General features: G+C 41.5%; 1 protein-coding gene across 1 annotated transcript in view; it reads right to left on the minus strand.

The window, feature by feature from the left end:
- Nucleotides 1–25,487, minus strand: part of LOC116981883 (zinc finger matrin-type protein 1-like) — a 68,067-nt gene extending 42,580 nt beyond the window's left edge. Inside the window, exon 1 of the mRNA XM_033035062.1 lies at nucleotides 25,322–25,487. Coding sequence (XP_032890953.1) covers nucleotides 25,322–25,460 — 139 coding nt within the window. The 5' untranslated portion in view covers nucleotides 25,461–25,487. The remainder of the gene's footprint in view (nucleotides 1–25,321) is intronic.
- Nucleotides 25,488–25,687: the final 200 nt, after the last annotated feature.

Below are 25,687 nucleotides of genomic sequence, written 5' to 3' on the forward strand. Positions count from 1 at the left end.
AGTGAAGCAGGTACTCTCACTATATTTAAGTACTTAGCTGTGCATTTGAAACATCACGGCATTGAAGGCTAGGGCCAAATTAGTCTTCAGTAGTCAGAAGAAGGGCCCAACACAAATCCTTCAGCAGTTTGTTCAAGATTTTAGTATCTGCAGTCTCTTGTGAATCTAGAATTAGTACTTGATCATTGGTATGGAAGGCCCTGTTTCGGTGCTGCAGAATTCCATGACACATTGTGCTGAGATTACCAGTAAGCCATCAATTGAAAGGTCTCCATTCTGACATCATCTTGCACAACCATATAACCATATAACAATTACAGCACGGAAACAGGCCATCTCGGCCCTTCTAGTCCGTGCCGAACACGTATTTTCCCCTAGTCCCATCTACCTGCGCTCAGACCATAACCCTCCATTCCTTTCCCGTCCATATAACTATCCAATTTATTTTTAAATGATAAAATCGAACCTGCCTCCACCACCTTCACTGGAAGCTCATTCCACACAGCTACCACTCTCTGAGTAAAGAAGTTCCCCCTCATGTTACCCCTAAACTTCTGTCCCTTAATTCTCAAGTCATGTCCTCTTGTTTGAATCTTCCCTAATCTCAGTGGGGAAAAGCTTATCCACGTCAACTCTGTCTATCTGTGTTGGGTCCTTTGTTGTTTGTCATGTACATCAATGATCTGGATGAAGGGGTGGTAAATTGGATTAGTAAGTATGCAGATGATACCAAGATAGGGGGTGTTGTGGATAATGAAGAGGATTTCCATAGTCTACAGAGTGATTTAGGCCATTTGGAAAAATGGGCTGAAAGATGGCAGATGGAGTTTAATGCTGATAAATGTGAGGTGTTACACCTTGGCAGGACAAATCAAAATAGGACGTACATGATAAATGGTAGGGAATTGAAGAATACAGTTGAACAGAGGGATCTGGGAATAACCGTGCATAGTTCCTTGAAGGTGGAATCTCATATAGATAGGGTGGTAAAGAAAGCTTTTGGTATGCTAGCCTTTATAAATCAGAGCATTGAGTATAGAAGCTGGGATGTAATGTTAAAATTGTACAAGGCATTGGTGAGACCAAATCTGGAGTATGGTGTACAATTTTGGTCGCCCAATTATAGGAAGGATGTCAACAAAATAGAGAGAGTACAGAGGAGATTTACTAGAATGTTGCCTGGGTTTCAACAACTAAGTTACAGGGATAGGTTGAATAAGTTAGGTCTTTATTCTCTGGAGCGCAGAAGGTTAAGGGGGGACTTGATAGAGGCCTTTAAAATGATGAGAGGGATAGACAGAGTTGATGTGATCAAGCTTTTCCCTTTGAGAATAGGGAAGATTCAAACAAGAGGACATGACTTCAGAATTAAGGGACAGAAGTTTAGGGGTAACACGAGGGGGAACTTCTTTACTCAGAGAGTGGTAGCGGTGTGGAATGAGCTTCCAGTGGAAGTGGTGGCGGCAGGTTCGTTGGTATCATTTAAAAATAAATTGGATAGGCATATGGATGAGAAGGGAATGGAGGGTTATGGTATGAGTGCAGGCAGGTGGGACTAAGGGAAAAAAGTTGTTCGGCACGGACTTGTAGGGCCGAGATGGCCTGTTTCCGTGCTGTAATTGTTATATGGTTATTAGGTTGGCCTTTGTTAAGAACATGAGGATTGCAGTACTATTAGAATTTTGGTGATGAACATGTTCTACCAGTTTGCAGCCTGGATTAATCTAATGCTGCTGTGCGTATGTCAATTAAAGTTTTAATTTAAAGAAGAAAATTTGAATATTGTAATAAGCTTTGTTCATTTTTATTAGAATGTGCAATTGAGCAGAAAATGTATTGTAGACGAATAGAAACTTTTTGGCAAAAAATTTATATTCATCAAAATATTTAATCGATCAGATAGTATTTGAAAAGATAACATTTTGGAATGTTTCATCGGGCAAGTGCTGCTGAAAGGTAATCAGTCTGAAATGTGATTCCCTTTCCCTTCTCCACAGATATTGCCTGACCTTTTCAACATTTCTGGTTTACATTTACAACAATTGCAGTATTTTGTTTCATTTCATGGTATTTAAAATGTATCTAATGTATTATTTAGAACTAGTTTTGTTTCTATGCTAAAATGCATAAATTCTAGAGTTAGTTGATTTTGACCACCTCCAGTTTAAATTCCATATGGAATATTTTGGAGGGCCAGGAAACCAAGAAACCAAGAATGTTATTGATAAGTTAGACAAGGTGCAGATAAATTAGTGTGATTTATTTTACCTGAATACAATTGAAAGTGTATGAAATGTATTGAAACAGGGATCCTTTCCATCCTTTTGAGACTGAAAGTTCAATTTGCCACCGCCTAGGATCATTCAGTGTTTCTGCATCAGACATGCACTAGGTCACATCATTCCTTATGGACTGCCATGATGGAAATTAACTCAATGGGTCCCAGGAATTACCATCATTGGACCCTTCCAGGACAACATCATGATGTAGCCTTGGTGGGAATCCAACTCGGGTTAAATGCAGTATTTACCTTTCATCATTTGGGCCCTCTCCTCTCATAATTTTCACCCTCAATTGTCCAAGTCCCAGGCACCAGCGCCCTTAGCCACTCTTCTTCCCAATAATCCATACAATTAGCCTAGATCATTGCTGTGGAGATCGCTGAAGAACAAAAGAATGCCGATGATGGAGACCTCAATCTCCACTCAACATTATTCTTAGCTATTTATCTAATAATTACCCCAGGTTCCAATTCTCTCCACTATGGCGCAATGGCAATATCATTGTTGTGCCACTGTTATAACTCTCCATTTTAAAGTAAGTCTTGAAATATCGAATGTCTGATTACTTAACTAAAAACCTCACAAGGACACGGGTGTTATGCTGATTACTGGAAACATTATTTTCCTCTAAAAAAGACTCATGAGTGTTGGATTTGCCTTCAGCAAAATGCCTTTAGGTAGACAAACCCTAGGTTATTTTACAACTCAGATGCAAGGGACTTCACAACAATTCTAAATGATGAAGTTTTGACTGCGTAGCACTCACTCGCAATGCATCCTATGTTCATCTATATTCTTGTGCTCAGAATTTGAAACCTCTAACTTTGGATTCAGTAATTTGCTTTCTCGGTGCCACTGACTACAAATAGAATACCATTACCAGTCGATGAATAGAACTAGCATTTGGATGGTTCCTCAGTATTCTGCAAACTACAAATGTTTTGAAGATGCACGTTATTTGCTGGGGCACCTAGAAGTAACTGATGAGTTGGTGGCTGGGACTAGGTTGAGAAATTTTACACACTTGATTTCTCCACAATTCTTAAACTTACAAAGAGAAAGAACGAATATTGTAACCAACCAAAGGTCCTATTCTATAAGAAAGATCAGATAGACAGATAGATAGACAGATAAATACACAATCGGATATGTATGCATTTATTTATTTATCTATCTATAAATCACTTATCATTAATTGATTAAAGCTTACCTATCTTCTGGCTGAGCCTATAAACGTAACCTGAAAATACTGACACGTATAGCATAATTTAAATACCAGAGGGCCCCATAGCAGGAGCGTCCACGTCGCGGGGCTGGAAACTGGAAGTATCCTGAGTTAATTCTGCTACCACCATCATCTATTGCAACAAGCGATGGCTTCCACTAATCGTCGCCGGAAGCTTGCGTCTTTTTCAGGACGGACGATGACAGCGAGGCCAACATTTGTAACAAGATGGACACGAAAAGAAGAAGAATACCAGAGAATTTTGGGACTGCATCAAACTGCAGCGTAGTGGTAGCGAATTGGCCCATGAGACTAGTGCCTTAGCTCCAAGCTTCCACACCCCCACAGTCATTTATCCATTTCTCATACAACATTTATTATTGATTCATTTGCATGTCTGGTAGGTAGCCATATGTTAACAAGATTGCAAAAAGATTAAAGATGAGCTCAAATCTTTACTTTATCATAAAATTCTAGCAGACTTTCACACTTTTTTCTAGTACTAGTGCACAACAGTTATGGTTTCTTTACATTTCTCTATGACCATTCCTTGTTCCAAACAGTCCTTGTTCCAAACATACACTGGCACCATCCCCCAACGTTCTCCTATACATCAATGACTGCACGGGTTGCTTCCTGCACCTGTGCAAAACTCATTGATTTCATCAACTTCCACCATGCCCTTAAATTCACTTGGACTATCTCTGCTACCTCACACCTTTCTCCATCTCTGTCTCCTTCACGGGATTGGCTATTGACGGACATCCACTATAAACCCACTGAATCCCAGTTATCTTGCCTCTTCCTAGGATGTTTTTGCCAACTATCAATTTCCCCGTCCCTGCCGCATCTATTCTCAAGATGGGACCTTCTACTCTAAGACATCCAAGATGTAATTGAAGGGGATTTTAACTTTCCCAATGTACACTGAGACTGCCATAATGTCAGGGGGCATAAACAGGATGGAATTTGTTAAATGTGTTCAGGAAGATTTCTTCAAACAATATGTAGAGGGAGAAGGCAAAGCTTGATCTATGTTTCGGAAATTATGAAGGACCGGCGACCGCAGTTCTATTAGCTTTAAAATAGTTATGGATAAAGACAGGGCGGGCCCACTGGTAAAAATTATGAATTGGGGCAAGGTGAACTTTGATGGTATTAGACAAGTACTTGCTCAAGTTGATTGGAGTAGGTTGCTGGCAAAGGAACATCCTAAAATTGAATGTTTTTAAAAATGTGATGACAAGTGTTCAGTTCACGCATGTTCTTGTTAAGAGTGAAGGGCAAGGCAGGCATGAGTAAGGAAATCTGGATGACGAGAGAGATTGGGGCTCTGGTCAGGAAAATGAGGCATGGGAGAGGTATAGGCAGCTGGGATCGTATGTTCCTGGAGGAGTTTCGGGACAGAGGAACATACTGAAGAAGGAAAAAAGGAGGAAGGAAGTAGCTCTGGCAGAGAATATTAAGGAGATTTTATGTACATCAAAGGAAAGAGGGTAATTAGAGAGAGAATAAGGCCACTGAAATCAAAGCAGTCATCTCTGTATGGCGCTGCAGGAGATGGGCAAAGTCCTCAATTACTATTCCTCCTTTGTTTTTACTGTGGAGAAGGACACGAAGACTGGGGAACTTGGGCCAGTTAACGGAGATGTTTTGATGACAGTCTATAATATGGTTGAGGAAATTCCGGACATCCTAAGGACACTGTGGGAGGTTACGAAATTGCTGTAGCCCTGACTGAGTTATATATAAACATAATTAGGAACGGGTGAGGTGCCAGAAGACTCGTGGGTGACTATTTAAGCAAGAAAGCATGGGAACTATAGACCAGTGAGTCTAACATCTGTGGTACACAAAAATGTTGGAGAAACTCAGCGGGTGCAGCAGCATCTATGGAGCGAAGGAAATAGGCAAAGTTTCGGGCCGAAACCCTTCTTCAGACATCTGTGGTGGGCAAATTACTGGAGAGGATTCTGAGGAACAGGATATATATGAATTTGGATAGACAGGGGCTGATTAGAGATAGGCAATATGGTTTTGTATGTGGGAGACCATGTCTTATGAATCTGATTGAGTTTTTTGAAGAAGTAACCAAAAAGATTGACAAGAGTAAAGCCATAGATGTTGTCAATATGGACTTCAGCAAGGCATCTGATAAGGTTCTGCGTGGTAGGCTGCTCTAGAGGGTTAGATCACATGGAATCCAGGGAGTGTTAGTTGACTGGATAGAGAATTGGCTTCATGGAAGGGAGCAGAGGGTGATGGTGGAAGTTTATTTTTCAGATTGGAGGCCTATGACTCGAGCTGTGCTTCAGGAATTGATGCTGAGCCCGTTGCTGTTTGTGGTTTATGTCAATAATGTAGACGAGAATGTAGAAGGGATGATTAGTAAGTTTGTAGATGGCACTAAAGTGGGCAGTATCATAGATAGCGAAGATGGTTATCAAAAATTACAACAGGATCTTGTTCAGCTAGGCAAATGGGCCGAGGATTTAATGCAGATAAATGTGAGGTGTCGCATTTTGGGAGATCAGAGCAGAGCAGAGAGATCTTGTAGAGCAGAGAGATCTTGGAGTGATACAAGATACATTTATTTGTCATGTACCAATTGGTACAGTGAAATGTGTGGTCGCCATACAGCCATACGAGTAATAAAGAGCACAGAAAACGATAGTCTTTAACACAGACAACCCCACAGAGCGGGATCAAATTTTCCCACTGTGAGGGAAGGCTAAAAAATTCAGTCATCCTCCTCTGTTGTCCTCCCGTGGTTGGGGGGGCTCCCGAACCCCCCGCTGTCGCCGCTACGGGCGGCCCGATGTTCAGGCCCGCTCGCCAGGGTGATGGAAGTCCGGCGTTGGGACTGGAGGACATTCTCGGCGGCTTGGACATCCAAATTGGCCACCTCCTATCGGAGTCCGCGACTCCTGACGTCCACAGGCCGCGCTGGGCAGAGATTCAACACTGGCGGCCCTCGGCAAAGGGCCCCAGGACGCCGCGATGTTGAAGTCAGTGCCTCCCGCGCTGGGAACTCCGCAAACCACAGCTCCGATGTAGAAGCAGCAGGCCCAACACTCCGGAGTCCCAACACAACGGCGATCCAGGTAAGCAATCGCCCGCTCCGGGATGTATCCAGCGCTGCGCCGCTGCTGCTGAAGCTCTGGTCTGGGTGCCCGGCAGGAACGGCCGCTCCAATCCAGGCTAAAGAAATCTCCAGAACAAACTTTTTAAACTGACTAAAAATAAAAAAAACAGAAAAACAGACAGACTGTGGGCATATAGTTCCTTGAAAGTGGTGTCATAAGTAGATAGGGTGGTCAAGAAGACTTTCGTTACATCGACCTTCATCAGTGAGTATTGAGTATAGAAATTGGGATGATTGACGCAGGTATACATGACGACGGTGAGGCCGCATTTGGAGTGTTGTGTTCAGTTTTGGTCACCCTGCTATATGAAGAATGTTATTATGTTGGAAAGAGTGCAGGGATGCACTCTGGATTTGAGGGCCTGAGCTATAAGGAGAGCTTGGGCTCTCCTTAAAGACTTTATTCCTTGGAGCGTAGGAGGATAAGGGGTGATTTTATAAAGGTGTATAAAATCATGAGGGGGATAGAGTGAATGCACAGTCTTTTACCCTTAGGAGAGAAATTAGGTATCAGAGGACATGTTTACCTTCATGTGGACACCTGTATCCCTATACATTCCCAGGTTTTTCTTTGCAGCCTTTCATAAAAAGAGGCACAACTGTAGCCACACTTGAGTCTTCTGGCACCTCACTCATGTCTAACAATGATTCATGGAACTCCACCAGGACTCCTGCAATTTATTCTCTAGCTTCCCAGTGTCCTTGGATATATCTGATCTGGCCTGGAAAACCTCTCCACCTTCATTAGCCTTAGGACGTCCAGCACCTCTTCGACCATAATATGGACTGTCCTCGTCATCTTCATTAATTATCCCTAGTCTTCATGTCTTTCCGCGCTGTAAAAATGTTTGCATATACTTTGGAAAACAAATCCAAACATTATCTCTGCGTGCAATAATTAACCTTAATCAACAAAATTTGTTTTCAAAATATGCTTTTATATCTTCATTGTTGAAAAAGTTATGTGATTGAGCCAAAATGGTTTTTTTTATCAGTAATCTTTCCTTATTACCTGGAACAGTTTTGTCCCTTAACTGGATCTTGCTTTCTTATGAAAAGAGAAGGTATGAATTGCAGTTATGGCTGAAGGAACTGCCTAAGAGCAGGCAACAGCTGTGCTCTGTTGTCCACTCATCTCCAGAATTTTGTTTGCTCATCTTTCTTGGTTCTTGCTTAGATAGGCCTCTACTGACTAGTCATTTGTTTTCAATAGGGTGCCACAGTGGCATGGCAGATAGTACTCCTACCACAACGCTCCAGTGACATGGCTTTGATTAAGACCTCAGGTCCTGTGTGTGTGGAGTTTGCAGATTCTCTCTGTTAGCGATCAACAAGGGCAAAATGGTATATGGCATAATCATCGCTGGAGACTTCAACCAGGCTAGCTTGAAGGAATATCTGCCTGCCATCAACACATTCCTATCAATACCAGCAAATTGATATATTTGACCACTGATATATCACCATCAGGAACACCAACCTCTCAATCTCTCACTCCTCTCTTTGGAAAATCTGACCACCCAGAAATACTTTTTTGGCAGTGCCATGCTCTGCAGTCTCTTTCTGACTGTGGAGTGCTGGCCAGGGGAGGAAGTGGAACAGTTTACAGGTGGAAACAAAGAACTTTGAATCAGTGTTCAAGGACTTGTCAGCAGACTGGGTGAATATGTCACAGTCATCACTAACTTTGTAAAGAAATGTGTGTACCAGTGTACACCTACAAAACTATTCTATGTCATTCCCAACTGGAACATTCTATGTCTTCCCCAAATGGAATCCCTGGATGAACCAGGGGATTTGTAATCTGTGGAAGGCTAGATCTGTAGTTCAACAGCTGTGGCATAGCTTGCTCCCCATCACTTCCTACAAGGTGGCAAGTGCTTCAAGAGGTTGGTTATGGCACAAATCATGGCCTTGCAAATCACCTGGTTCCACTTCAACTTCCCTATCAGTACAAAAGCTCAATAACTCATTGACTCTCAACTCTGCATCTTGATAACAGGAACTCATATGGCAGGCTGCTGTTCATTAACTATTATCTACACAATTATCCCGTGCAAACTAATCACCAAGCTGCAAAAGACACAATATACTTAAGTAATTGCGGTCACCTGCTGAGTTATTCGAGCGCTTTGTTTTTTTTTGTAAATCAGTATCACCAAACTCCAACACCTGGGCCTCTGTACCTCCCTTTGCACTGGAGTCTTACACATCAGCAGACATCAGTCAGTGTGGATTGGTAATGCCATTTTCCCTCACTGACCATCCACAGAGATATACCTCAATGGTGTGAATGCTTAGCCCCCTGCTCTACTAACTTTACACCCATGATCTAGGGCTATGTACAGCTCCAATTCCATCCATATTTCTGCTGAAGATATAATGGTTATTGGCTGAATCACAGGTGGCAATGAGTCAGAGTACAGGAGAGAAAAGGAATATCTGGTTAAGTGGTGCCACAACAACGACCTCCCGCTCAATGTTAACAAAACCAAGGAATTAATCGTTTACTTCAGAAAGGAGAAATTGGGCCACCACATGCCAATTTTCATTGGAAGGCAGCTAGCTATTTTTAGAGAAGTATAAAGAGATTGAACATTTTGTCAAATACTCTCAAGTTACACAGATGTGCTGAAGAACTTATCCTGACTGGCTGACTCTTGGCCTTGTATGGTATGGCACAGGAATGCAAGAGGCTACAGAGAATGATAGAGTCAGTCTGGTCTATTGTGGGCACCGGCCTCCCCACCGTCAAAAGCATCCACATGAGACTTTTCCTCAAGGAGATTGCAGTTATCATCAAGAATCCCCACCATCCGAGTCATGCCCTCTTCTCACTGCTATCATCAGACAGGAGGTACAGGTGCCTTTTGTTTCACAGCACCAGGTTCAGAAACAATTACTTTCCTACAACAGTTAGGTCTTGAACTGACCTGTATAACTCTGATCATACCTCAGCAATTGAACACTATGGATTTCCTCTTCCACTATCATGGACTTTCTAATTGTGTTTTACATTAATGTCTTGTTTTTGAACCTTTTTTCTTTTCACTGACTTCTATAACATGTATAATCTATGTTTTGTGTGCGGTCTAAGTCGATGTATCTGTGATGCTGTTGTAAAGCAAGATTTTAATTGTACTTGTCCCACATCGTACCTGTGCATAAGACAATGTATTTGACTTGACTATGTGTTTCACACGGGTGTCACTGTTTCCTCCCTGATCACAAGGATGTTCAGGTGGGTTAAATGGCTACAATACATTTTCTGTAGAAAATATATCTTCCAGTAAATATTTTAGTACTTGTATCTACTTGTGGATACTGAAATTGGGGCTAGGAGCATGAGAGAGAGAGAATAAGTTACAGGTAAGAATGGAGGAATGGGTCTCATGCGATTGCTCTGTCAGCACAAACGATGGCCTGAGTAGCCGCTTTCTGAAACAAAATATGAAACATATATATAGACAAAACACCATCCCCACTAATCTATAAACTAACACCATAAACTTTTCACCAGATTAAACCAAGCTGTTTTTCAAAGTTTTTCAAAGGTAATTACCATCACCAAATCAATTAGCATTTCTGGGTAAATGATTTATATTAGATTCCCAGCATCTGTAGCATATTGTTTTTTCATTCAAAATTGTGAATTTATTGATCAATATTTAACCATGACAATATTAGGCAATTGAGTATTGATTAACTTGCCTTAAAACAAGCATCTCATAATAATTATTTTTCAGAAATGAGCATCATAAAATGTGCAAGACAGCCAGTTAATAATTTGTATCCAAGGTCATCAAAGTCACAATATCTACAATGCTGCTTTATGCATATGTTACCTTTTACCCCTAACAGATGCTGGTGAATCTATTGCTCATTGCTGCTTTTGCACAAGATTTCTAATGTTTCATCATGTATATGGCCTGACCCTGAACCCTCCCTGTTACATATACCAACGCTTTCTTTCAACTTTCAACATTTGCTGATGGAAAAACTATTATATTCAATTTCTTGTAAATATACAGCTTAAACACTATTATTTAAATGTAGTTGCTGGTCCAGAATCTCTTTAATTAAAATTACAATCTTTATCATTACCATTTACTTGGTACAATGGCCTTCATCCAATTTCAGTCATTGGTGTGGGGCTACTCATTTTCAATTTACTATTATTCTGAAGATACTGAAGTTTGCAATCTCCAAAAGGAATTTCCCAACCAAAGTTGCAGGAATTGCAGAACAGATTAATTTAAAACAGTTTAGCTGCAAATTCACAGTGTAAACAGGTTTTACCAATTTGGATTACATGTACATTTTCCCAGGGTGGAAATGTCAAGGACTCGAGGGGATAGCTCGAAGTTGAGAGGATAGTTTAAAGGAGATGTGCGGAACAAGATTGTATTTTTTTTTACAGAGAGCGTTGGGTGCCTGTAGCATGCTGCCAGGATTAGAGGCAGATATGATAGTGGCGTGCAAGCTTTTAGATAGGCACATAGATATGCAGATAATGGAGGGATTTGGATCACATGCAGGCAGAGGAGATTAGTTTAACTTGGCATCCTGTTCCGCATGGACATTGTGGTCGAAGGGCTTGTTCCTGTGCTATGTCATAACTAGCTTTCTTACACGTGTATATATTCTTACATAAAGCTTACACAGTTGCTCAGACTTACAAAATCAACATATAGTTGCAGAAAGACGACAAATAATACAGAAACAAAAGATAGACACAAAAAGCTGGAGTAACTCAGCGGGACAGGCAGCATCTCTGACGAGAAGGAAAGGGTGACGTTTCGGGCCGAAACCCTTCTTCAGACTGGTTAGTGATAAGGGAAACGAGAGAGATAGACGATGATGTAGAGAGATAAAGAAAAATGAATAAAAGATATGCAAAAAAGTAACGATGATAAAGGAAACAGGCTATTGTTGCTTGTTGGGTGAAAACGAGAAGTTAGTGTGACTTGGGTGAGGGAGGGATAGAGAGAGAGGGAATGCTGGGCCTACCTGAAGTGAGAGAAATCAATATTCATACCACTGGGCTTTAAGCTGCCCAAGTGAAATATGAGATGCTGTTCCTCCAATTTGCATTTAACCTCACTCTGTCAATCGAGGAGACCGAGGACAGAATGGTCTGTGGGGGAATGGGAAGGAGAATTCAAGTGTATAGCAACCGGGAGATCAGGTAGGTTCAGGAGGGCTGAGCGAAGGTGTTCAGCGAAACGATCGACCAGTCTACGTTTGGTCTTGCCGATGTATAAGAGCCCACATCTTGAACAACGAATAGAGTAGATGAGGTTGCAAGGAGGTGCAAGTGAACTTCTGCCTAACCTGAAAGGACTGCCGGGGTCCCTGGACAGAGTTGATGGAGGAGGTATAAGGACTGGTGTTGTATCTTCTGCGGTTGCAGGGGAAGATGGTAAAGGGACAGGTGTAGTACAAGATATTAATAACATCTGCTGTAAATTAATCTCCTACAGAGTTCTGGCCTGAAATCTATTTAAGTCCGTTCACTCAACTAGGTTGTTTGCCTAGTTTATTTATTCATGTGTGTATATATTTATATAATGGTATATGGACGCACTGATCTGTTTTGTAGTCAATGTCTACTATGTTCTGTTGTGCTAAAGCAAGAATTTCATTGTCCTATCAGGGACACATGACAATAAACTAATTTGAACTTGAACTTGCAATGTGTAAACAAACAAAAAGACCAATGAGAAACACTCAATTAAAGGCAATATTCCTTATAAAACAGACTGACTGAAAGAAAAGATGAGACACAAAATTCTGGAGTAACTCAGCAGGTCAGGCAGATCCCTGCAGAACATGGGTAGCTGATGTTTCAGGTTGGGACCTTTCTTCAGACTGATGAAAGACAATATTGGCTCTACAGTTGCAAATTACATTGAATTAGAGTAGATTATTAACCCACCTAAACGAACTCCTCCAAATTAGAGAAAAATATTTAAATGTTTTTTTAAGTTCAGTCAACTCTGCAATGTTCATGCATGCAAATTGTATACCTTTCAGCTGAATATCAACATCACCTGGGAAAGGTGAAGACATATGATTGAAGACTCATTAGTTAGCGGGGACAGACAGATGTTTCTGTAGCAGCAAACAAGATATTTGGCCTCTCACTGACAATGGAGGAGGCCCAGGTCAGAAAAGTTAGTGTGGGAATGGTATAGGGAGTTAAAGTGCTTGGCAACTTTGAGATAATGTAGACCCAGGCAGACTGAGCAAAGTTGTTCATCAGAGGTAGGACTGACATCATAATGTTTCAGGGTACTGTTGCTACAGGTGAAATAGAGGTGGGGTAAAAGACAAGGGGAGTAGTGTTTTATTGATTAAGAAGAATCATAAAAACATAGAAAATAGGTGCAGGAGTAGGCTATTCGGCCCTTCGAGCCTGCTGATCCATCCAACTCAGTATCCTGTACCTGCCTTCTCTCCATACCCCCTGATCCCTTTAGCCACAAGGGCCACATCTAACTCCCTCTTAAATATAGCCAATGAACTGGCCTCAACTACCTTCTGTGGCAGAGAATTCCACAGATTCACCACTCTGTGTGAAAAATGTTTTCCTCATCTCGGTCCTAAAAGATTTCCCCCTTATCCTTAAACTGTGACCCCTTGTTCTGGACTTCCCCAACATCGGGAACAATCTTCCTGCATCCAGCCTGTCCAACCCCTTAAGAATTTTGTAAGTTTCTATAAGATCCACCCTCAATCTTCTAAATTCTAGCGAGTACAAGCCAAGTCTATCCAGTCCTTCTTCATATGAAAGTCCTGACATCCCAGGAATCAGTCTGGTGAACTTCTCTGTACTCCCTCTATGGCAAGAATGTATTTCCTCAGATTAGGAGACCAAAACTGTACGCAATACTCCAGGTGTGGTCTCACCAAGACCCTGTACAACTGCAGTAGAGCCTCCCTGCTCCTACACTCATTGATGTTTCAGGGTAATCTCAGCCTGAGATTACATTACTGATTGTATATCCAGTGAGGCTAATTAGGGATAGCCAGCGCCAATCGCAGATTATGTCTCACTAATTTGATTGTTTTTTGTGGAGATGTAAAGGAGATTGATGTGAGTAGAGTAGTGGACATTGTATACATGGATTTCAGAAAGGGCCTGTCCCACTTGGGCGTCATTTACGTGACAGGCAGGTAGTCACTGACGTACGACAGTCGCGCTAAAATTGTCTAGCAGTACGACAGTTGTGCGCCAAGTGCCCCTGAGGGCCCTGCCCCCTTTGGGAGCCATTTGCGATGTCGTTCATACCTAGTCCAATCTCCATGGCAAGGATTTTCCCAGTGAAAATCAAAGATACTATGGTGAAAATTTTTCAAAACTACGCACGCTTTATACCTAGGTGGTCACGTGGTGCGGCGCTCAAATGACGCGTAAATGGCGTGCCGATGGCGTACGGGCGGCGCATGGATATGGACGTTGACGCACGGTGATGCATAATAAATTAGCAGAGGCAACGTTCGTGCGTCACCGTGTGTAACCGTGTCACCACGCGCTACACGTACGTCAGCCTGCGCAAGGGATACGTCACGTAGGTGACGCGGGAGGATTGTGAGCCTCACAAAATCTTGAGGCGGCGTGCATTTCCGAGCGTCACTGCCTACGCCACCACGCCTCACAACACACCAAACAATTTTTAGGATGTCGCGCAAATGACGCCCAAGTGGGACAGGCCCTTAAGGCTTTTGATAAAGTCCCTCATGGAAGGCTGAACCAGAAGATTAAGTTGTATGGCATTCACAATGACTTGGTCATGTGAATTCAGAACTAGCTCATTCATAAAAGAGAGGGCTGTGGTGGAAGGTAGATATTCTGGCTGGAAGTGTGTGATTAGTGGAATTCCGCAAGGATCTGTGCGGGGAGCTCTGATGTGTGTGATTATATATAAATGACCTTGATATAAATGTACGATAGATACAAAAAGCTGGAGTAACTCAGCTAGTCAGTCAGCATCTCTGGAGAAAAGGAATAGGTGATGTTTCGGGTCGAGACCCTTCTTCAGGCCCGAAACGTCACCTGTTCCTTTTCTCCAGAGATGCTGTCTGACCCACTGAGTGACTCCAGCTTTTCGTGGGTATCTTCTGTTTATCTAGCATCTGCAGTTCCTTCCTACACATCCTAGATATAAATGTAGATGGGTTGGTAAGGTTGCTAATAACATCAAAATTGGAGGAGTTGCAGACAGTGAGGAATGTTGTCAGAAGATAGTGAGATTATAGATCAGCTGCAGAATACGAGGAGAAATGGCAAATGGAGCGATCAGAGACGGGCCGGATCCTCAATCATTTTTCCTCTTTTATTTTAAATTGTGGAGAAAGATATAAAGACGATGAACTTGGGATAATTAATGGAGATGTCTTTAGGATGGAACGTATTATTGCCAAGGAGGTTCTGGACATCCTTGCACATGAAGGTAGATATATTTTCCATGCCTGATCAGATATATCCCAGGACATCGTTGAAACCTAGAGAAGAAATTGTAGGAGCGCTGGCTCCGATACATGAATCTGTTAGATATGGGGAGATGCTGGAAGATTGGCTAATGTTGTGCCTCTATCTAAGAAGGACAGTGAGTTTAACATGTATTGTAGGCAATAGATATATGCAACTGGATGGACAGGGGCTGAGCAGAGATGGTCAGCATGGTTTTGTACCTACGTGTCTTTCAAAATTGAATAAGTTCTTTAAAGAAATACCGGGGGTTGACAAGCATTAGGTTCCACATGGTATGTTGCAGTCGTTTAGATTGTATTTGACCCTGGGAAAGCTAGCTGACTGGATACATGGAAGGAAGCAAAGGATGGTGTGCAAGATTGTTTTTCAGAGTGGAAGCCCGGATGGTGTGCCTCAAAGATCATTGCTGGGTCCATTGCTCTTTGTGGTTTATATCAATGATTTGCATGAGAATGTAGAAAACATGAGTAGCAAGTTTGCAGATAACACTAAAGTGGATGGTCTCGTAGATAGCAAAGATGGTGGTCAAAAATTGCAGCAGGACCTTGATCTTGATCGGTTGGGCAAGAGCGCTGAGGAATGGTTGAAGTAATTTAATACAGAAAAGTGCGAGGTGTTGGATTTTGGCAAGTGAAGCCAGGGTAGGACCTTCACAGTGAATGGCAGGGCCCGAGGGAGTGTTGTAAAGCAGAGGGATCTACGAATGCGGATATATACTTCCAGAAAGTGACATCACAGGTAGACAGGGTTCACAAGAAGATTTTTGGTACATCGGCCTTCATCAGTATTGAGTTCACCAATTTTCCTGCAACTGGTGGTCTGACACCTCTTTTAAATCGGACACAATTACAAGAGCGCACTTGAAATCCACTCCAGGAAGTCCCCCCCCCCCCCCCCCCCCAAAATGTGGTGCCTAGATCGAGTCAGGCAGCCGATCGCAACCTCATCGGTACTTCAGTGAATTACATAGTGCATTGGTGAGACCACATCTGAAGAACAGTGTAAAGAATTGGTCTATTTATTTAAGGATGATGAAAATTGATTGGATGCAGTTCAGATGATTAACTTGTAATATTTCGAATGGGTAGACTGCCCTTCAAGATTAGACAGGCTAGGCTTGTCACTGTTGGAGTTCAGAGGAATGAGACATTTGTAACAGAGGATCCTGAGGGGACATGACAGGGTGGATGTGGAGAGGATGTTTCCCCTTGTGGGAGAATTCAGACCTAGGGATAGGATGATAGAGTCATGCAGCACAGAAACAAACCCTTCAGCCAAATTCAACAGACAACCAAGATGTACCATTAGACAATAGGTGCAGGAGTACGCCATTCGGCCCTTCGAGCCAGCACTGCCATTTAATGTGATCATGGCTGATCATCCCCAATCAGTACCCCGTTCCTTCTCCCCATATCCCCCAACTCCGCTATTTTTAAGAGCCCTATCTAGCTCTCTCTTGAAAGCATCCAGAGAACCTTCCTCCACCGCCCTCTGTGGCAGAGAATTCCACAGACTCACAACTCTCTGTGAGAAAAAGTGTTTCCTCGTCTCCGTTCTAAATGGTTCCATCTGAACTAGTTCCATTTGCCTGCATTTGGTCCATATTCCTCCAAAACTTTCCTATCCATATTCCTGTCAAGTGCATACATCGGCAAGACCAAACGCAGACCGGGCGATCGTTTTGCGGAGCACATTCACTCGGCCCGCCTGAACCAACCTGTTCTCCCGATTGATAGACACTTTAATTCTCCTTTCCATTCCTACAGCTTTCTGTCCTCGGTCTCCTCCACTGTCAGAGTGAGGCTAAATGCAAATTGGAGGAACAGCATCTCATATTTTGCTTGGGCAGCTTACAGCCCAGTGGTATGAATCTTGATTTCTCTCACCAGGTAACCCAGCAATTCTCCTTTCTCTATCCCTCCCCCACCCGTCGCACTAGCTTCTCATTTTCACCCTACAAACAGCTTAAAATGGTCTGTTTCCTATATCATTGTTACTTTTTGCATCTTTCATTCATTGATCTTTCGTTCTCCACATCACCGTCTGTATCTCTCGTTTCCCTTAACCCTAACCAGTCTGAAGAAGACTCTTGACCCGAAACGTCACCCATTCCTCCTCTCCAGATACTTCCTGTCCCGCTAAGTTATTCCAGCTTTTTGTGTCTATCTTTGTTTTAAACCAGTTCCTTCTTACACAAGTCTCTTTTCAATGCTGTTGAAACCAGTCTTTGAGGAAAAGTTCCAAAGGCTTTCAACTCCATGTTTGGTCTGCCTTAAAAATAAGATTGTGACTAAATTGATTGTAAACTCAACTCTATATTTCCACCTATCCACAGCAACCGCCCACCCTCGGTTGCCCCTTGCTTAGTAAGAATCATCTTACTTAAAATGATTCAAATCAGTCTTTGAATATTTCTAAGTAACAGGAAGGAATATTCTTAATAAGAGGTTGAGTGGGAGAGGTTGTTGTGAGTAGGTGGAAATATGGAGTTGAGTTTACAATCAGATCAGCCATAATCTTATTTTTGACAGAACAAACAAGATCAAATGGTTCCTTCTCCTGATTTGTACGCTTAGATGCTGACCAATGCAATAACATCTCCCATTAAGTTCATGCTGCCTTGTTATTGAAATATATTTGTAGTATACAGGGAATTTCAAAGAATGCTGACAATTATTGCCTTGAACCAAGTCTCAATGGGCTTTGATAAAACATTCTGCTGTGAGACTGGAGTTGTAGTTAGACCAGACCTTATTGAACAGTAATTATCCATTCAATAGGTCATTAATAAACTAATTGCAATCTAAAGCCACTTTGACAACTTCACTTTTGTTCATACCAGTTTATTCATCAATCTGTTTTATATATTCAAATTAAAAAACTATCATGGTGCTCAATTACACTACTTTCTCTGAATTAGGCCATTTTACTAGATCACAAATCCAGACCACAATACTCCTGTGCTACTTCTAAATATATTATGGCATTCTGTACGCTTCCATCCCTTCATTCATTTCACCTCAGTTCTCAGAATCACTTATGCTGTTCCCATTGCATCATTCTTCCTCGACACGATACGATAAAACTTTATTCATCCCGGTGGGAAATTGGTCTGCCAACAGTCACAACTCATTACAGGTAGAAAGATGTTTACTGCACAAGTACATATTTGTTCCTTTATATTTCTGTGTGCAAGTTTTAGATTACCAACCTCGAAACTATTTAGCACAGAAACCTTCAAAAGAAATACTAGATGGCACCGTACCCAACCCAGGCGACTCTGAGTGCTAGTCACAGAAGCAGATCTGTAATCACACATAACAATCGTTGCACACTTTTAAATCTCTACCCCTTCCCTTATCATGTATCAATCAAGCCACCGTGAATGGCTTGATTGTAACCATGTATTGTCTTTCCGCTGACTGGCTAGCACACAACAAAAGCTTGTCACCGTACATCGATATATGTGACAATAAACTAAAATTGCAATTGAACTGAGCTGATATGTTTGGCTGGTTAACTATAAAAATGCTGTATTTAAAAGATTGGTTAAGAATAACAGAAAATATAAGGCTGCATGTAGGCAGTAGCTATGGAGAGAGAAAAAAATGTTAATACTGTATTTTGATCTGGATAATCTTTCATCAATTTTGAAAAAACCTTTGACCTGAAACGTTGGGTATTGAGTAATGAGGAAGGGTTAGTTAGCAGTCTTGTTGTGCGTGGCCCCTTGGGCAAGAGTGACCATAATATGGTTGAGTTCTTTATTAGGATGGAGAGTAACATAATTAATTCAGATACAAGGGTTCTGAACTTAAAGAAAGGTAACTTTGAGGGTATGAGACTTGAATTGGCCAAGATAGACTGGCAATTGATTCTTAAAGGGTTGACGGTGGATATGCAATGGAAGGCATTTAAAGGCTGCATGGATGAACTACAACAATTTTTCATGCCAGTTTGACAAAAGAATAAATCAGGGAAGGTAGTGCAACCGTGGATAACAAGGGAAATCAGGGATAGTATCAAAACAAAAGATGAAGCATACAAATTAGCCAGAAAAAGCAGCCTACCAGAGGACTGGGAGAAATTCAGAGTCCAGCAGAGGAGGACAAAGGGCTTAATTAGGAAAGGGAAAATAGATTATGAAAGAAAACTGGCAGGGAACATAAAACCGACTGCAAATGTTTTTATAGATATATGAAGAGAAAAAGATTAGTTAAAACAAATGTAGGTCCCTTGCAGTCAGAAACAGGTGAATTGATCATGGGGAACAAGGACATGGCAGACCAATTGAATAACTACTTTGGTTCTGTCTTCACTTAGGAAGACTTAATTAATCTGCCGGAAATAGCAGGGGACCGGGGGTCAAATGAGATGGAGGAACTGAGTGAAATCCAGGTTAGCCGGGAAGTGGTGTTAGGTAAATTTAATGTATTAGTGCCGATGCATTAGTGATAATTTTTCAAAACTCTTTAGATTCTGGAGTAGTTCCTGAGGATTGGAGGGTAGCTAATGTAACCCCACTTTTTAAAAAGGGAGGGAGAGAGAGAGAAAACACGGAATTACAGACCAGTTAGTCTAACATCGGTAGTGGGGAAACTGCTAGAGTCAGTTATTAAAGATGGGATAGCAGCACTTTTGGGAAGTGGTGAAATCATTGGACATAAGTCAGCATGGATTTATGAAAGGTAAATCATGTCTGACGAATCTTATTGAATTTTTCGAGGATGTAACTAGTAGAGTGGATAAGGGAGAACCAGTTGATGTGTTATATCTGGACTTTCAGAAGGCTTTCGACAAGGTCCCACATAAGAGATTAGTATACAAACTTAAAGCACACGGTATTGGGGGTTCAGTATTGATGTGGATAGAGAACTGGCTGGCAGACAGGAAGCAAAGAGTAGGAGTTAACGGGTCCTTTTCAGAATGGCAGGCAGTGACTAGTGGGGTACCGCAAGGCTCAGTGCTGGGACCCCAGCTATTTACAATATATATTAATGATTTGGACGAGGGAATTGAATGCAACATCTCCAAGTTTGCGGATGACACGAAGCTGGGGGGCAGTGTTAGCTGTGAGGAGGATGCTAGGAGGCTGCAAGATGACTTGGATAGGCTGGGTGAGTGGGCAAATGCATGGCAGATGCAGTATAATGTGGATAAATGTGAGGTTATCCACTTTGGTGGCAAAAACAGGAAAGTAGACTATTACCTGAATGGTGGCCGATTAGGAAAAGGGGAGATGCAACGAGACCTGGATGTCATGGTACACCAGTCATTGAAAGTAGGCATTCGGGTGCAGCAGGCAGTGAAGAAAGCGAATGGTACGTTAGCATTCATAGCAAAAGGATTTGAGTATAGGAGCAGGGAAGTTCTACTGCAGTTGTACAGGGTCTTGGTGAGACCACACCTGGAGCATTGCGTATAGTTTTGGTCTCCTAATCTGACGAAGGACATTTTTGCCATAGAGGGAGTACAGTGAAGGTTCACCAGACTGATTCCTGGGATGTCAGGACGTTCATATGAAGAAAGACTGGATAGACTCGGCTTGTACTCACTAGAATTTAGAAGATTGAGGGGGGATCTTATAGAAACTTACAAAATTCTTAAGGGATTGGACAGGCTAGATGCAGGAAGATTGTTCCCGATGTTGGGGAAGTCCAGAACAAGGGGTCACAGTTTAAGGATAAAGGGGAAATCTTTTAGGGCTGAGATGAGAAAAACATTTTTTACACAGATGGTGAATCTCTGGAATTCTCTGCCACAGAATGTAGTTGAGGTCAGTTCATTGGCTATATTTAAGAGTGAGTTAGATGTGGCCCTTGTGGCTAAAGGGATCAGGGGGTATGGAGAGAAAGCAGGTACAGGATACTGAGTTGAATGATCAGCCATGATCATATTGAATGGCGGTGCAGGCTCGAAGGGCCGAATGGCCTACTCCTGCACCTATTTTCTGTGTTAACTCTATTCTCTCCACAGATACTGCCTGACAAATTGAAAAATTCCAGCATTTTTTGTTTTTAATTCAGATTTCCAACATCCACTGTACATCTGGTAATGTCATTCAAATTGTTTTCACACAGTAACTTAGAGTCATTGCTGTACGGCACAGAAACAGGTCTTTCACCTCATCTTGTCCATTTTGAAACGATTGCTTAACTGAGCTACTTCCACTTGCCTGCACCGGGTCCATATCCCTCCATACTTTCCTATCCATGTTGCTTTCTAAGTGTCTTTTAAAAGTCATTATTATACCCATCTCTATTAGTTCATTTAGCAGCTCAGGCCATGTATACACCACCCTGTGTGAAAAAGTTACTGTTTTTAAATTTTCCCATCCCACCTAAAACCTATACCCTCTAATTGTTGACAACCGAAACCTTATCTGAGCCCCTCCTCATTTTATACATTTCTCTTAAATCACCCTTAACCTCCAGAGAAAAAAAAGATTTATTCAACCTCTATAAGTTAAATATTCCTGTCCCAGTAACACCCTAGTAAATATTTTTTGCATCTTTTCCACTTTGACTTCTTTCCTGTAACAGGGTGATCAGAACCGAATATAGCACTTCAAATGTAGCCTTACTAATCTCTTGCATTACTATATCATGTTGTCCCGATTCTTATATTCAATGCTCTGAACAATGAAAGCAAGCGTGTCAAATGCCCTTCATTACCACCCTGCTAACAAGTGTCACCACCTCTATGGAACTATGTACCACCATCCATTCTCTCTGTTCTTCAACACACTCAAAGGCCCTGTGATTCCCATCTTGGTTTGTCCTACCAAAATTCAACACCTCACATTTATCTGAACAAAACTCCATTAGACATTCCTTGGCTCATTACCCCAGATGAAAAATATCCCATTGTAATCATAGATTGCCTTCTTCATTGTCCACCAATTTTAGTGTAATCTGCCAATTTACTAACTCTGCCATCTAGGTTCACATCCAAATAATTAATATAAATAACAAACAACAGTGGACCCAGTACTAATCCCTGTGGTATACCACTCACCCTCTGCTTCCTACATTCATCAATTTTGCATCCAATTGTGTACAAAATCATGAGAGGAACAGATCGGGTAGAGGCTCAGAGTTTCCTGACCAGAGTAGAGGAATCGAGAACCAGAGGACAAAGGTTTAAGGTGAGGGGGGGGGGGAAGATTTAATAGGAATCTGAGAGGTAACTTTTTCTCAAAAAGAGTGGTGGGTGTATATAATGAGCTGCCGGAGGAGATAATTGAGACAGGTACTATCGCAACATTTACAAAACATGTAGATAAGTACAGGTAAAAGACCCCACATTGAAATAAAAGCACTTTAATTCACAAATCTTCCCCCACTCGCTGCCATGCTGTTGCACTTGTGTATAATTTGATAGTACACATGTATGGTATGATTTATGATTTATGCCTGGATTGCATGCAAAACAACATTTTTAATTGCATGTAGACAAAAGTGCTGGAGAAACTCAGCAGGTGCAGCAGCATCTATGGAGCGAAGGAAATAGGCAACGTTTCGGGCCGAAACCCTCTTCAGACATTTCGGCCCGAAACGTTGCCTATTTCCTTCGCTCCATTGATGCTGCTGCACCCGATGAGTTTCTCCAGCACCTTTGTCTACCTTCGATTTTCCAGCATCTGCAGTTCCTTCTTAAACATTTTTAATTGCATCTTGTTACACGTGACACTAAACCAATACCAATGCTCTGACTAGCATGTAGCACTGGAAGTAATTCAGAGATTTCTACCTTTTAAGGTCCAGATTTTTAATTTCCTGCCCAACTCTCTATATTCATTCTGCAGGATCAATTTCCTTTTTTTTTAACCTTTGCCACAGAAACAATTACATACAATGACTTTTAATTGCTCTGCCCTCCCTCCTCTAATTTGAGAATTTTCTGCAAATTCTCAGAAACATCTTTAACTTTGGCACCCAGGAGGCAACACACCATCCCAGGTGTCCATTTTGTGGGTACAGAATCTATTATCTGTCCCACTAACTATCAAGTCTCCAGCCTTCCCTGTTGTGCTTCAGAACCAGTTGTGTTGCCATTAATCTGGCTGCTCTTGTTGTTCTCCTCTGAACAGTGACCAAAATGATATACTTGCTAGTGAGGGGACTGACAACAGGGAATCCTGCACTCTCTGCTATTCCTAGTGATGGTCAAGCTATCTTGATACTTTTTAAATCCAGCGTTAATATAAAATCAAAAAAGTAATTTAAAATAATTTAAGCCACTTAACTTCCTGCTTTAATCATCACCCTATTTTAGTTTTGAAAGAATTTGTTAAATGATTTGTTAAAAGTATACGTCCAATGATAATGTGAATCTTTCCAATCTGCTCAATTTAAATATTTGCGGAAATTTTAACTGTCATAGAATTAGAAAATCCAATTTTTTGGGAGCATTAAATTAATAGGATTGCACGGTAATTTTTGACTGCCGAAAAAAAGCAACAGTTGTCTGTGTCTCTGAGCAAATTCCACATTAATTTAACAACAACAATTACTAAATTGAACACTTCCAGCAAGATGATAGTTTGGTAGTTTGGTATTTCTAGATTCATTGCTAGAGCATCTGGCATTTTGGAGTCCCGCTCCTGAATCATTCTCATTCAGACACCAAAGTAAAATTAACAACATGATTATTCTTGCAGGAACCCTTTAAAAAAAAATATAAATAGCAGTTTGCCTATAAGGTTAACTGTAACAATATAAAAGCCCTGATTGAACATGAAAATCTTCAAAGGTTCAAATATCCATATTATAGTGTGACACATTCAATCAAAATAACATTAAAGAGGTTTAGCACAAATCTCTAGATATTTGGCAGTAGTTTCACCAATGGGACTCATTCCTCCTGATAGCCATGATAGTTTCATTGGCATGTATTTGGTCTGGTTAACTTTATTGGAGCTGAAACTATGCTATGATATATTAGCAACAAAGACGTTAGCATATCCATTTGTAATCCAACAAGTGACTATTTCTTTAAGTTTATTTTATATGGGTAAACACCTTTGGTAAAGTAACAGAATGAATGTGAACAAATTTGTAACTATTACACAGAACAATTTCAGGACAAAATGTAATTACCCTAATGAAAAATGCAGAGAGAGAAGTCATGAAGTGCAAATACTGTAAGGAAATTGCCACAGGTTATGAATAATCCCTACAATGAATTTGAATGAAATAATATGGAATATTGCTCTACTCCCTCTTCATATTTACTGGTCTCCATTACATAAATTATGTCCTACAGAATGAAAACAGTATTTAAAAATACATTTTCTGTGCAAATTTACATATTGTTTGAAATATTTCTTATGTCATTTTTATCAATGTAGAAATATTTGTTCATTTGCATTTATATAACATGAGATAACATAACATTGTGCTATGCAATAACGTATATCAATATTGCAACAGGCTGTGTTATTAATAAATCTTTATATTTCATAACAGGCTGAGCTTTTAATCCTGAAAAGTAATTTTTTATCGTCCCATAAAAGTTAGCCTAAACATAGACACGTTCCCCTTTAAGGACAATAAAAAAAACAGTTCAGGATTCAAAATCCTATTTTTAAGCATTAATACGGTCTGTAAATCCTGGTGTGAAGTTAGAAGTGTTTAATTTATGTTTTGAACATTCAGTCACTTTAACCCCGAAGAATAAAATGCCATCACGGCAAATTTACTTTAAAAAAAGCTTTTAAAAACTGTCAATTCTTACGAATCTTCATATTACAAATTAAAATTTGAAAAAAACAATTTTTTTTTTAATGCTCTAAAGGTTTAAAAAAACATTTACAAAAAAACTCCAGATAAAAGCCAGGCCCTAGGGGCGTGACAGCTTAATATTTGTAAAATCCAAACCCAACTTCCTTCCTCATTATGTAAATAATTACATGGTTACGTTGTTGGGATCGGCGGAAGCGAGGCCCAATCTCTCGGCAATGGCGCTGCCACCACGCAAATAAAGTTAGGAAGTGGGTGACAGGGCAGGCAACGCTTTGCACTCAGACACACGCAACTCGGCTACTACCCCCAGGCGTCGAGGCAGACCACTAGGCCGCAGCCTCACCGCTCCCATGATCTGGGCTAATTTCTCCCTATAATTGTTTTATTTTCTTGTTTGGTGGTTGTGCTGACTGCTGCTGAACTCACCTTCTCGGTTCGTTTGCACGGAGCTATTAATGTCCCTGATATTACTATTGTCACCCCCTGCCAGACTGTTACATGAATAGTCGGCCTTTTGCTTTCTAAAACTCTCCACTAGCTGCGGGATGGGGCCGCTCATCTCCATGGTGCCAAGTGACCAGCCACTCCACTGCGCATGCGCCTGCGCCACGGCCCGGCCCGCAGAGCGAGGGCTGGCCCGTCTCCATGGCGACATGGCTTCCATCCTCGCCACTGCGCATGCGCCGCGGCCATGCTAGTGAGGGCGGGCCCGTCTCCATGGCGACACGGCTTTCATCCTCGCCACTGCGCATGCGCCGCGGCCATGCTAGTGAGGGCGACACGGCTTCCATC

The sequence above is a fragment of the Amblyraja radiata genome, chromosome 1, assembly GCF_010909765.2.
Source record: "Amblyraja radiata isolate CabotCenter1 chromosome 1, sAmbRad1.1.pri, whole genome shotgun sequence".
NCBI lineage: Eukaryota > Metazoa > Chordata > Chondrichthyes > Rajiformes > Rajidae > Amblyraja > Amblyraja radiata.